Source organism: Neovison vison, chromosome 3 (genome assembly GCF_020171115.1).
Source record: "Neovison vison isolate M4711 chromosome 3, ASM_NN_V1, whole genome shotgun sequence".
Lineage (NCBI taxonomy): Eukaryota > Metazoa > Chordata > Mammalia > Carnivora > Mustelidae > Neogale > Neogale vison.
In genome coordinates, this window is record NC_058093.1 from 39,298,455 (window position 1) to 39,311,670 (window position 13,216).

Genomic DNA, 13,216 nt, shown 5'->3' on the forward strand with positions numbered 1-13,216 from the left:
TTTGTTGAAATAATGAGCCCTCGATTAGCCTATGTTAAATGCTGAGGCCCAAAAGGTGAATTAAATGACAGAACAGAAGAGATTCCTGCTTCCCCTCTTTTCTCACCTCCCTACTCCCTTCTCTGCATTCCCTTTTCTGGCGCCCCCCACCAACACCCCAAAGCAGTACGTTAGAGGCAGTGCCCCCAGAACACACAGAAGTTCCGGTCCCCAAACTACACGGACTCCAAGGAAGTCTGTGCTCCGGTTCTCAAACCGATCTAACTTGTTCACATGATAATTTTCTGTCTTCCTTTTCCGCTGGCTGCCCCGCACCTTAGTAGGTACTCAACAAGTGTCTGTCGAATGGTTGGAGGAACCGGTGCACGGATGGATAGATAGACGGCTGGACGGCTGGACGGCTCCATGTCCCCGCGTCTGCCACACGGACTGCGGGAGAAGCCGCAGCGCGCTTACAGGGAAAGCCCCAGGCCTCAGCCCAAGGGCTCGCTGGAGCGCGGAAAGCTCGGCCCGCGGGCCGGGAGTCGGGCGGGGCTTGGCCCTTGGGGGTGTGTCCTCCCGGGCCCCGGCGCCCGCGGCCGGAGAGGCGCGCAGCCACCGCTGCAGGGCCCGGGCGGCCGTAGAGGACGCGCGGCGACGAGCATGGAGCGCGAGCTGGAGGAGCTGGTGGCGCGGCCCGCGCGCCCGGCAGAGCCGCCCTTCCAGGCGCTGGTGGAGGCGGCGGGCGGCCGCGGGCAGGTGCTGCTGGTGGGCGAGCTGTGGGAGCGCGAGCAGAGCCGCGCGCTGCTGCGGGACTTCGCCCGGGCAGTGTTCCCGCCCGAGCAAGCGGCGGGCAAGCCGGGCAGCGCGGGGGCTGGGACACCAGGGGCCGGGGCACCGGGGGCGCAGTGGGCGCCCGGGACGGCGGGGGCGCGCGCCATCCGCTCGCCGCTCGTCTTCGTGCTGTGCCGCGCGTCCTCGCTGACCGCCCGGGAGCCGCGGCGCCGCCTGCGGGAGATGCTGCGGGACGTGCGCGGCCGCCGGCGGGCCGGGGCGGCGCTGGTCGGGGTGCTGGTGGCCGAGGCCGGGCCCGAGGACACGGTGGCGCCAGGGTTGCGGCTCCTGGAAGCGCTGCTGCGCACAGTGTTCGGCCGCCAGGCGGGGGGCCCAGTGCAGGCGGCCGCCTATTGCCCTGGCCACCCAGCCTCCAGCGTGGCCGTCCAGGCGGCCGCCTGCAGGGCGCTACAAGCAGCCGGGTCCTCGCGACCAGGTGAGACTACAAGGCCCGGGGGGCGGGGAGACGCGGGTAGTGGGCGGCCTGGGGGTGGGGGGGAGGCCCCGAAGTTGGAACTCCTTAGGCCAGCTTCTCTCCACGGGCACCACAGTAAACTGAGGCCCAGAGAGGGGAGGTGGCCAGCACTAGGCCTTCCAGCTACCGTGGATCGGGCCCTGGACCCGGGGTCCAGTCTGTTCCGGAAGGATCCAGAGAGCCTAGCAGACGCAAGGGCTTGGGAAAGCCGAGCAGATCAGCTCAATGCAGGGAAGTTGGTGGAGAGAGGGTTGGATTGGGCTGGGAGCTGGGGGGAGGTGAGAAAAGCATCAGGAGGCCCAAATTCCAAGGTGGGAAGGGGAATAGAACTGGGACCTGGAAGGTGGTGGTGGCAGGAGCTTCTAGGACCCTGTGCAGCTAGGGATGTGGCGGTGGAGGCTTAGTGTGGATGCCCCACCGGCTCACAGGAATAGGTGCCAAGGCTCTGAGTGTGGGGAAAGGGTGTGAGGGACTGCGGGCTCAGAATTTTCTAATCCCACTCTGGGTGTGCACCCACTGCTGCGGTTCTCTCCACGTTCTCCTGAAGCGTGGGAAGGGCAGTGAGGGCACCCAGCCTGGGTAACTACTGCCATCAGCAGAAGTGTGAGAAATCTCTTCCACCCTGGTACCGATCGGAAGGTTTTACAAGAGTTTTTCAGGGTCTCAGGATTAAAATACTGACACTAAGTTCAGCTGGATCTGGCGAAGCTGAAAGAGGCAGGATTGTCCTTTGCTCTCCCAGATCCCTTCCTGCTCCCACTGTCCCTGCACTTGCTGCCGTCCCCAAGACCTCAAGCCTTCCATTCTTGCTAAAGTGGTAACGAACACAGAGACTGTGTTCTGCTTCTCTGGGCATCGGTGTGATAACCAGAAACTGGGAGATGCCAGGCTTGCGGGGGGGGGGGTGCTTTTCCAGCAAGGAGACCTGGTACCTCTGATGTCCCAAATGTCCCAGACCTACCAGCTAGCTTGGCCTGCCAGAGTGAAAGCCATGCATCTCAGCCCTAGGCTTTGCCCCAGCCTCACTCCACCGACCCCCACACCTAGTGCTTACAAACCCTTTCTGTTAAATCTGTGATAGTCAGCTAAATTTGAAACTCTATAACAGTATTCTGAAAGACATGAAAAGTCCTGAGGTGAGTTGTTATTGTGATTGTCACTGCCAGTCCTTTCACAGATCTGGCCCCACAGGGGAAAGGAAGGAATTTACACAAACAGATTTTCTGTTCCCAATAACCCGGTATATAGAAAATTCCAGTTCTTAGTCTCTTAGCCCTCTCCCATTCTCCAGGAACAACTTTTAATTCCCCAGAGCCAAGTGTGTTCTGGCCTCCTCTAAGTTTTTGTACATCTTAAAGTTGCCTTGAATGAAAACCCATTTCTCCTGTTCTCTTCACCTGACCAGTCCCATTTCATCATTTGGGACCAGACTTCCTCCTCCAGGAAGCCTTCCCTGACCCTCCCCACTCCCACTTGTAAATTTACAAGTGAAATCCCAGAACTCTTAAGCACCGGATTTTGTCACTTGGTGAGTTTAACCATTGTTATAGCCCCATTTCCCAACACCTTGCCTGGCATGCAGAATCCTTGCCTCCTTTTAAATATCATCACTTAAGAAATCTTTACACTTTGCAAAGGAATCATTCTTTACTGTTTAACCTTGTTTCTACTTTTATAGAAACATCCTGAACAACATGAAACCTTTTACTGATGACCAAAATTGATGAGTATAGGTATAACTCACTGTCCACTACTCTCTTCGGGGCTTTTTCAGTGGACAAAGCCATGGATTGCTAACACGAAGCAGTCCTGTTGCTAAGATTTTGAGAGCAACTGCATTTGGCTTTTATAAGTTTTCCAATCTCTTTCTTCACTGCTTGATGGCTATTCTTATACTTTTAGGTTGCCCGATCGTGGCAATGACCTTTTACCTAGTTTATGCTTAATCCAGCTGAGGACCCTGATCCTAAACCAGTGAAGGACCCAGTCTTATTAGAAGTGGGTACAAATTCAGAGTAAATAGGTCATGCATGAGGATTTATAAACAGGATGTTCTGTGTTCCAGTTGGCCATTTTCCTGAGAGTGGGGGCTCCCAGGTGCTGAGGTGTTTATTATAATAAGGAAACTAGACTTTTGAGTATTGCCAATCAATTAGATGAAAAAATGGTAGCTTATAGTTTTAAGTATTAAAGTTTCTACTGTGTTGAAAACTTTTTTAAAAAATAAGGAAACTAGACTCAACATGTAATTGATTTAGGGCGCCTGGGTCGCTCAGTTGGTTGGGCGACTGCCTTCTGCTCAAGTCATGATCCTGGAGTCCCAGGATCGGGTCCCACATCAGGCTCCCTGCTTGGCGGGGAGTCTGCTTCTCCCTCCGACCCTTCCCCCTCTCGTGTTCTCTCTCTCTCAAATAAATAAATAAAATCTTTTTTTTTTAAATGTAATTGATTTACAGTAGTTATAAAAAATGATTAAGTCTATTCCCATTAAGAGATAGTTTGAACCAAAACTCAAGGGGAAATTTCTGCTCTTTGAGTATTTTCTTTGGTGCTGTGTCATTGTTATTAGTTTCATGTCACTTTTTTGGGGGGTCAATTTTGCAAATACAAAAACTCCACCCCACTTAGCACAGCAGAATCTTTTAAAAAGTTTTTTTAAAGATTTTATTTATTTATTTGAGAGAGAAAAAGAGAGAGCACACGCGAGGGGAGGAGCAGAGGGAGAAGCAGACTCCCTGCTGAGCAGGGAGCCTGACATGGGGCTCAATTCCAGGACCCTGAGACCATGACCTGAGCCAAAGCAGTTGCTTAACCGGCTGAGCTGCCCAGGAGCCCCCCAGAATCTTTGTTTTTTAATCAAACAGTTGAAACTAGGGCAGTTGATAATTGAAGCACTTGGTTTGCTGAACAGAAAAATCTCTCAAACGTGCTCACCTGCTGCGTCTGGGACCTTGTGTTCTTTCTGGCAGCAGGACCCTGGGAGAGACCAGGCCTCCCAGCACTGCTGGCGTGCTTTTCCTGGGGTCCCTGGAGCCGGGGGAAGGATCCAGATGCCACCTCCCCCAGTGACCCAGCTCAGGGTGAGTGTGCTGCCTTCCTGACCTTCTGGACCCTGCAGGCCAGGTGCTTGGGATTATGGGGTGGGTCCTGTGCACACAGGGACCTAAGGGATAGGGTTGACCGACATCCACGGAGCACTTGCCTTGTGCGGGTCGTGGAGGCGAGTGATGTGAGGATGTGAGGTGTTCCTGCCGAGGGCCACAGGCACACTGACCCCCCAGTAGGGCTCTAGCCCCATGGGTCTCCCACTAATGAATGCATCGGTGTGGTCAGGGCAGGTGTCCGCCCCGAGCATGGTCGGGTGCTTGGAGACAATGCATTTAACCTTCACCTGAGGCTCCAGAACACACGACCTTGGAGCCAGGGATTGGAGATTGTCCTAGGCAGCAAGGGGAAAACCTGGGAGAGGAAGCAGTGTGAATGAAGGCCTGCGGGCATGATGTCATGCTCAGAAAAGGGGCCCTCATTGGGAGTGCCAGAGGGTGAGGACCAGGAGACTGGGAGGGCTGAAGCTGAGGAGGAGAGCTGGGACCAAATCGGGACTCTGGACCCAAGTGTCGCATGAATAGTGAGCTGCTGGCTATTTCTGAGCAGGGCTGTCCAGATTAGGGGCGTTTTGGAGAGGTGACAAGACTGTGAGGTAGGGCAAGACTAGAGGCAGAGCCAATTAGGAGGGGACTGTCTAGTCCCAGGAGGGACAAGGAGCAGCCTGGACCCAACACTGGCAGTTTGGGAAGGGAGAGGAAGGAACTCAGCCGGAAGCCTTTTCTAGTGTAGGCTTCTCAAGCCGCTAAAGGGAGAAGGGGGAAAAGACAGTTCTTCGGGGTCCCTAGGAGCACCCAGTGGGCATTGAGGCTGTTGTGAGAGCTATAAAGTACTGGGGGAGTGCATTGTAACCACCTAAATGTACGTGACCTACGGCCCCTGTGTGTACTGAACATCACAGCTCTGTTACAGAAGCAACGGGCAGTGTTTTAAAACAAACTTTTCTTGTGTCCCTTATGTTTAAAAAAAATCACCAGGCGAGGTGTCAGCCTTCCCTTGGCACGTAAGAAGTGAGCACAGACTCAGCGGCTTACACCAACACCCGTTAATTCCTCACAATTTCCATGGGTCAGGAGTCTCACAAAGCCGATCAGAGTGTCGCCCGGGCTGCATTCCTTTCCGGAGCCCAAGGCCTTCATGCTGCTGTGGGTGTGGGCAGAATTCCCTTCTCCGCTGCCTTCTTAGTGGCTGTCAGCTGGGGCTCTTCTCAGCGGACAGCCATCTCGCCACACACCTCTCAACACAGCAGCTGCTCCTTCAAGAAGCAGGAGACTTGGGGCGCCTGGGTGGCTCAGTGGGTTAAGCCGCTACCTTTGACTCAGGTCATGATCTCTGGGTCCTGGGATCGAGTCCCGCATCGGGCTCTCTGCTCAGCAGGGAGCCTGCTTCCTCCTCTCTCTCTCTCTGCCTGCCTCTCTGCCTACTTGTGATCTCTCTCTGTCAAATAAATAAATAAAATCTTAAAAAAAAAAAACAAAAAAACAGGAGACTTTCTGGTCTCCAATAATGTCACTCAATCACAGGAGGAACTGTTCTGTTGTCCTATATGGGACCCTAATCAAGGGAGTGACGATCCCATCCTACTGACAGACGCCACCGGCACTGGAAGGAGGCGATTACACAGGATGGGTGCACCGAGTGGTGGAAATCTTAAGGGTCATCTTAGAATTCTGCCTATCACGGGGGAAAGCTCAAAAAATTTGAGAAAGGAAAACAAGTATGAAAATCATTTGCTGAATCCCATCACTCAAAAGTAACTATCAGGGACGCCTGGGTGGCTCAGTTGGTTGGACGACTGCCTTCAGCTCAGGTCATGATCCTGGAGTCCCGGGATCGAGTCCCACATCAGGCTCCCAGCGCCATGGGGAGTCTGCTTCTCTCTCTGACCTTCTCCTCGCTCATGCTCTCTCTCACTGTCTCTCTCTCTCAAATAAATAAATAAAAATTTTTAAAAAAAAAAAAGTAACTATCAGCTGTATTTTGACATAGACCATTCTGTTCATCTGTCTGTCTACCTATCTATGTACCTCCTTGTGCCGTTTAAATTGTAATAAATACGCTTCTATATAATACATGAATTATCAGCCAAATGCATCAGGTATTCAAAGCATTCCATTGCAAAAATGTTAACTTCAGTGTCTCCATTGTCAGTGTGGATATTTCTGGAAACCAAAGGAAAAAAAAGATAAACCAAAGGAATCAGAAACAATTTTACATAAATCTTGGATAACTCCCCTCTCTGTAGGATGTAACAATTTTCTTTAAAATTTTATTTATTTAAATAATCTCTACACCTACCCCCACGGGGCTCAAACCCATGACCCTAAGATCAGGAGTTGTGTGTACAGGATGCCTGGGTGTCTCAGTAAGTTAAGTGTCTGCCTTCCGGGGCTCAGGTCCCACGATCAAGTCCAGTATCAAGCTCCTTGTTTACCAGGGAGCCTGCCTCTCCCTCTGCCTCCTGCACCCCTTGCTTCTGCCCCCCCATCAACAAAGAAATAAACAAGATCTTAAAAAAAAAAATGAAGTTACATGCTCTTAGAACTGAGCCAACCAGGCATCTCTATAGCATATAACAAATTAATCTCAAGTAGAAGTGAGAAGTAGAATGTTTTAAAATGAAAATTGCATTCATGGACTATGTGTATGCATTTATAACTTACACAATAAATATGGAATTAGACAGACATTCATACATACCGTTCTGGAATCTGCTTCCTTCACAGCAACATATTGTCAGTGTGCAATATTCCACAGCAGTAATTACCTATCAGTAACATCTTGTCTCTTTCAGGGGAATGGTGTGTAATTGTAGATTCACATGCGGTTGTAAGAAATCATACAAAGAGATCCTGTGTACACTTGGCCCACTTTCCCGCACTGGTAGCATCTTGCAAAACTATAGGATGATATCACAACTGGGATATTGAGTCCCTCAGTGTTACTGTGTGTGTGTGTGTGTGTGTGTGTGTGTGTAGTTCTATGGAATTTTATGCATCTTTTTTTAAAGACTTTATTTTTTTGAGCAAGAGACTGCATGAGCAGGAGCTAGGGGCAGAGGGAGAGGGAGAAGCAGACTCTGTGCTCAATGGGGATGATGCATCATTTTTAATGCCAGAATCTCATCATATGGGTGAGCCATGGTGAACTCAACCAGTCCCTTCTTTGGACACTACATTAGGTTAGGATGCTTTTGGCTACAGGGAGAGAAACCATGGCTCAAGCTGGCATAGCAAGGGCATTCAGTATCTCGCCTAAAAGACAGTCTAGAGGTAGAGTCATCTTCAGGGCTGGTCAATTCTGGGACCCAGTTACCCCACTGAGGACCTAGGTCCTTTCCTTCTCTCTGCTGAGCCACCCTCCATGTCATTTCATCCCAAGATGGCAGTTCCACTAATTATTCCTAATTATTTCCTTAGGATAAAATCCTAGAAGTGGAATTGCTGGGTCAAAGGGTATGTACATTTTTAAGGGACTCGATGCGTATTTTACTGTGGTTTTTAAGTAGATATTACTGGGGCCGACTTCCTCCCTTTCGCTCCTAGCTTACTCACTCCTAAACTTGACCTTCTGATTGGGTGATTCCTTCTCTTCTGTTCCAGATCACCTCCAGGACACTGAGGAGGAGCTGGCCCTGACAGCCATATGTCCCAACGGAGACTGTGAGGACCACAGGAAGGGGTCGAGAGCCTGTGATGGACTTGTCCCTGCTCCTGCTGACCCCGCTGTAGACTCCAGATGAGGGCTGGATCACCGGGCCCCCCGTGCTCTTAACCTACACACTGGGGACTGGCTCCTTCTCACTGAGCCCCCTTGCTTCCATGTTGAACTTGGAATGGTGGTAACTACAAAGGCCCCACCTGTCGGTGGGGGGCTGCTGCATTGAACCAGCTACCTGCCCACCCCCACCTCACATTTGCTCACTCCCCGATCACAGTAGGTTATCTGGCCTTTCCGTACCTCAGTTTTTCTATGCCATTGGGACAGGTGGCTGTCTACCTTTAGGCTCTGTGGTGCTGTGGCAGCCCATGGTGTGTTTGCATGAAAATCCATCATTTCAAGTGCAACTGGAAAGAACTCTGGAACGGAAGTCATCAGATCGGGAACGGGGGTGGCCTTGGACATGTCACTGAACCTTTGGAGCTTCTGTTTCTCAAACACATGATGAGGCTCTGAGCCCAGGGGCTCTCAACCAAGAACCAGGCTGCCATTCCAGGCAGCACTGGAAAGGTGTGTGTTTGAGTGTGAGAGTGAGTGTGTGTGTGTGTGTGTGTTGTGCAGGGGTTACTGTGACTATGTGGTACCCCTGGCACTTAGTGGGTTTCTCACAACCTATGGTACAATCTCTAACAGTAAAGATTTGTTCCACCAAAATTGCCCATCATGGCTCCTTTGAGAAACTGAGTGAGCCAATCCCTTCTCCCTGGGAAATTCTAAGAGTACCCCGCCCCCAGAAGAGAGGGTTGGGCTTCCTGAGACCTTGGCTCCCAGAGCAAAGCCAATATAAAGATTGCACTGCTGCCCTGGGGGCCTGTTGGGTCAGAGCAAAGACAGCCACCTGCTTTGCATGCCCTCTTTCTTCCTCCTGTTGATGTTGACTTTCTGTGCCAAATCCTTTGAGAATAAGGATGCTGGGAACTGCCCATGACACCAAACAAGAAAGATAGGAGTGTGCATTACAAGGACATGGGACTTTCTCTCCATTTCAGGCCCTTGTCCAAGGTCAAAGCAGATCCAGCCCAGAGGTGCCAAGTTCCTGAATCCTTTTTTCTCTGTTTACGAGACAGACGGGGTTGATGATGATGTTCCCTTCAAAGCCAGGAAAGCCATCTGTTCACTCGTAGAAGGAACTCTGCATTACCTCCCTTGCCTTCCTCGCCTGCCCCTGGAGAAATGCAGTCTTTGGAATGGCAAAGAGCAGCTCCTGGTTTGCCTTGGTAGGAAGCACTGTCTAAGGGAAGCAGCTAAATTCATTCATTTGGGCATGATTTGCTCTGCAGACATGCAGCGGGCCTATCTGCCCAGGATTCTACAAGGTTCTGCATACCTTCCAGTAGTTACTTTGGCTTTCATGTCTGGTACCAAAATGTGGAATTGGAAACCTGTGGCTGAGGGGCTGTGTGATATCAAGGTGGGGCTCCTGGCTCTAGGCCTCAATTTATTCTTCATATTAAGCAGCCTAATTCTATCCCTTCTTTGCCTCATGGGGATAGCATGAGGGCAGGCAGGGTGACCTCTTATTTGGGGTTGGTTAGCAGCAGGTGTCATTTTAATAATGCAAAGCTGTCTCACCAATACGTAGACCCAGCTGACCTTCTACACAAGAATGAACTCAATGGATTACTGTAGATTTTGTTTTGAAATGGGGAGACTGGTATTTCCAAAGCTGCTCTATTTTTCTATATGGGATCGAGTTTTTTATCTGGTTGGGGGAGAGCCTTTATTAAGGTGGGAAATTACCTAAGGCAGAAGTTACAAAGCACAGCCTCTGCTGTGTTTAAAAACCTGTTGTATTTGTTGCCAATATTGGAAACTTGAGAAATTGCACATAAAAAATGTAGCTTGCTGGGTAGAGGACAGGGCATGCCATCACATCCAGTTCACTGCAATCTCCCTCCCCTGGGTAGAGCCCCCCTCCCTCTCTACTTCACTCGTACGTGCCACCTGCCTGGTCCTGATGAACATTCAAGTTCGCATACCTGTGGGGTAAAGAGTGGTCTACGTATAAGTTTTTCATTACTTTCAGTATCTCTGGTGACTAGCTAAAGACAGAAGGTCTTTCCTGAGGTTCGTGTTGTGCTTCCCAACCGGGAAACACGGGACTGGACTGAGAGTCTTCAGGGCCCACGTTGGGTTTCTCAACATGTGGCTACACATGATCTTTTTAGAAATAATCTAGTTGGTATTTTTCTAGCAGACACAAGAGTTAGGTGCTAGAAGGGATGACCTTGGTGGTAGGTCTCTCTTCCCTGAGGACTTTTACAAGGCCCGAAGATTGCGGTGGGCCTGTCTTGGAGTAGAGGCCCCGAATGGGGTCAGTGGTACTGGGAGCCATTGGCGGGGATCTCCAGCCAAGTCACACTTTGGGCTGATGGGTATTAATCCTTCTAATATGGGAGTAGTTGTGCTGCTTCTGACTTGAATCAATTATTAATTCTTTCTATCTAATAAAACCGAACAGTACCTCACGGCTGTCTAATCAAAATCAGAATGGATCTTCGCATTTGTTCTCAAAGCATTGCTCACAAGGGCCCGTGGGAGCAGGGAGCCTGGGCAAAAGGTGGGAACCTCTGGAATAGTTTGGCTGGAAAGACTTCCAGTCCTGCCCTGGGGAAACATCTCTACAACCCTGTCGGCTGGAATTGGAAAAACATGTAGCCAGAAAGTAAATGTTTGAAAAGAGATGGTTTTAAAAGATAGCATTTTGCTTGGGGCTCACCCAAATGTGTGCGTTCGTTTGCACCTATGAGCACGTTTAACGAGGCAAGATGGCCTTGCCTCAGCCCCAGAGAGCCCTGTATAATATTTGTGTCATGGTTTCTCTCCTCTCGAAGTCTTTGTCTCCAAGACTTACCATGCAAGAAGAGTCAAAGAACAGGGCAAACCTGCAAAGGGGCCGGGGTTTAATGCCCCCAAACACCAGTGTGTTCTCAACAAGCCCCCCTCTTATACCAGCCAGAGAACCCAGGACCCAAGCTCATGGGAAAAGGCGATGACAGCCATGTTAACCTGATAGTCTATGCGCTTCAAAGTGTAACAGCTCCTCACTGTGGGGCTGGCTCCCTGAGCTCCTGAGGCCTGCACTTTGCCCTGTTTGGACCGGCAAACATAAACAGCACAGTGGGGAGAGAGTCTTTTGTTTGATACCCGAGGGCTGCACAACCCCCTTCTGACCCGGTCTTGTGTGTTAGTGTAACAAGGATTGAGACAGACTGTTGCTTGTGTAATATTTGAGTTCAAAGGAAGTGAGGTGCAAGGCAGGGTGGCTGACCAGCATTGTACACGAATTCTTCAGATGCCTTTGCCCCCCTGAGCCAGAGCCCTTGGGTTATGTTATACTTGGGGCTGCTGAACTGGGAGCAGAAACAGAGGCTACCTACGGGGATATGCCCTGGTTCACAGAGATCCCAAAGTGAGCAAGGTGTGTAATGGCTCAGGTCCAGAGTTGGCCCGGGCCCTGGGGCCTCTGCGGGTCCAGGGCTTTGGCAAAACCCTGTCTGGCTTCCTCCCTGAGCTCCCTGACCTCCCCAGCCAGGGCCCCTGCTGCAAGGGCAGACCCACACCTGACTGGTGAAATTCAGAGACCCTTAGGTAGTAGTTCACATGGTAAGTCTTAAGTTAGGCTGGGTTTTGTCCTGTTCTGCACTTGTGGAGTCGTTAGGCTCTAAGGCCTTGTGACCAAGCCCTCATTCTGAGTCCTGATTACACACACTGGGTCTTGCTGCCCTTCGTTTCTTTTTTCCCTCACTGGTTAATGAGGGTTTCTCAGATTGTTGCCCCAACTCTGGGCTACCCTAACCAACCACCTGCCATCCCAGGGACCTTGCCCACTCCAGAACCCCTGGCTGCCAGGGCAGCCACTTTGAGCCCCTTGCTCCCTGGCAGGAGGGCGTCTCACCTTTAGCCTCTCTCCCTCAATCTGGTTTGGTCCAGCCTGTGCCGGCACCAAGGAGCAGGGCCAGGCCTAAAAGGGAGGTTAGGGGGCACAAGACCTCTGGGTAGGTCTAGACCAGCCCTGCCTAAGAGAAATCTAACACCGGGACCATATGTAGGTTTAGATTTTTCTAGTAGCCACATGAGGAAAAAAATAAAACAGATGGAACTAATTTTAATAATATATTTTATTTAATAATATATTTTATTTAGTCCAGAATGTCCAAAATAGCATTATTTCCACTTAAATATAAAACATTTGTAATGGACACAGTTTGCATCTTCGAAATCCTGTGAGGCTATTACACAACAGCTTGATTTAAACATTAAATTTTTAAACCAAAATAACTTCATCTGTATTTAGATTTCATAAAATTCGTAGTTGAAAAAAAGAGATTCACTCTCAAATTGCTCCAGATATACTTAAAAGTTTACCAAGAACTAAATTGGACATCAATCTTTAAATTTTAATGAAATGAGGGACGCCTGGGTGGTGCAGTTGGTTGGACGACTGCCTTCGGCTCAGGGCGTGATCCTGGAGTCCTGGGATAGAGTCCCACATCAGGCTCCCAGCTCCATGGGGAGTCTGCTTCGCTCTCTGACCTTCTCCTCGCTCATTCTCTCTCTCACTGTCTCTCTCTCAAATAAATAAATAAAATTTAAAAAAAAAAAATTTTAATGAAATGAAATAAAATGGAATCTAAAAATCATTTCCAGGATTTGCAATAGCTGCGTTTCCAGTTCTTGGTTGCACCTGTTGCTGGGGTCTAGCCAGTGTGAAAGCAAGAGTCTAGAACAACGGAAACGTGCAGGATACTGGTCTTGGGGGTTCGGTGTGGCTCTTCCCGCCTCACCCCCAGACCCCCAGGAAGGGAAGGGCGGTGGCTTCCTGCATCAGCTTGTCAGTTTTCCTGTCGCCCAGGATAGGAGCTGTCCTCCCGGGGTCCACCCCCCAGGGAAGAGAGTTCAGTGTCTCAGATGGCTTTGCGGGTCTTTTTGTGCCTCAGTCCACCCAGGGCCCCATCCAGGTGTTTCCCTCCCATCAAGCACCGCCCCCCCACCGGAAGCCCGTCTCACACTGCTGCGTTAGCATTTCTGCTCCATGAACAAATGATTTCCCTCTTCTAGCATGTGGCATGCGTGGTGTACCTAAAGCATCCACCAGCCTCG

At 50.5% G+C, this 13,216-nt stretch overlaps 1 protein-coding gene across 2 annotated transcripts; it reads left to right on the forward strand.

Annotated features, from left to right (window-relative positions):
* The first annotated feature begins 642 nt into the window (after positions 1-642).
* C3H2orf72 (chromosome 3 C2orf72 homolog) lies at positions 643-10,598 on the forward strand. Of its 2 annotated transcripts, XM_044241830.1 has the most exons (4): positions 643-1,249; positions 1,446-1,448; positions 4,258-4,368; positions 7,996-10,598. In XM_044241830.1, exons 1-4 carry the CDS (start codon positions 643-645, stop codon positions 8,133-8,135), a joined length of 861 nt encoding a protein of 286 aa, XP_044097765.1. In that variant the 3' UTR covers positions 8,136-10,598. The 2 variants fall into 2 exon arrangements, with proteins under 2 accessions (XP_044097765.1, XP_044097764.1); XM_044241829.1 differs by lacking the exon at positions 1,446-1,448.
* Positions 10,599-13,216: the final 2,618 nt, after the last annotated feature.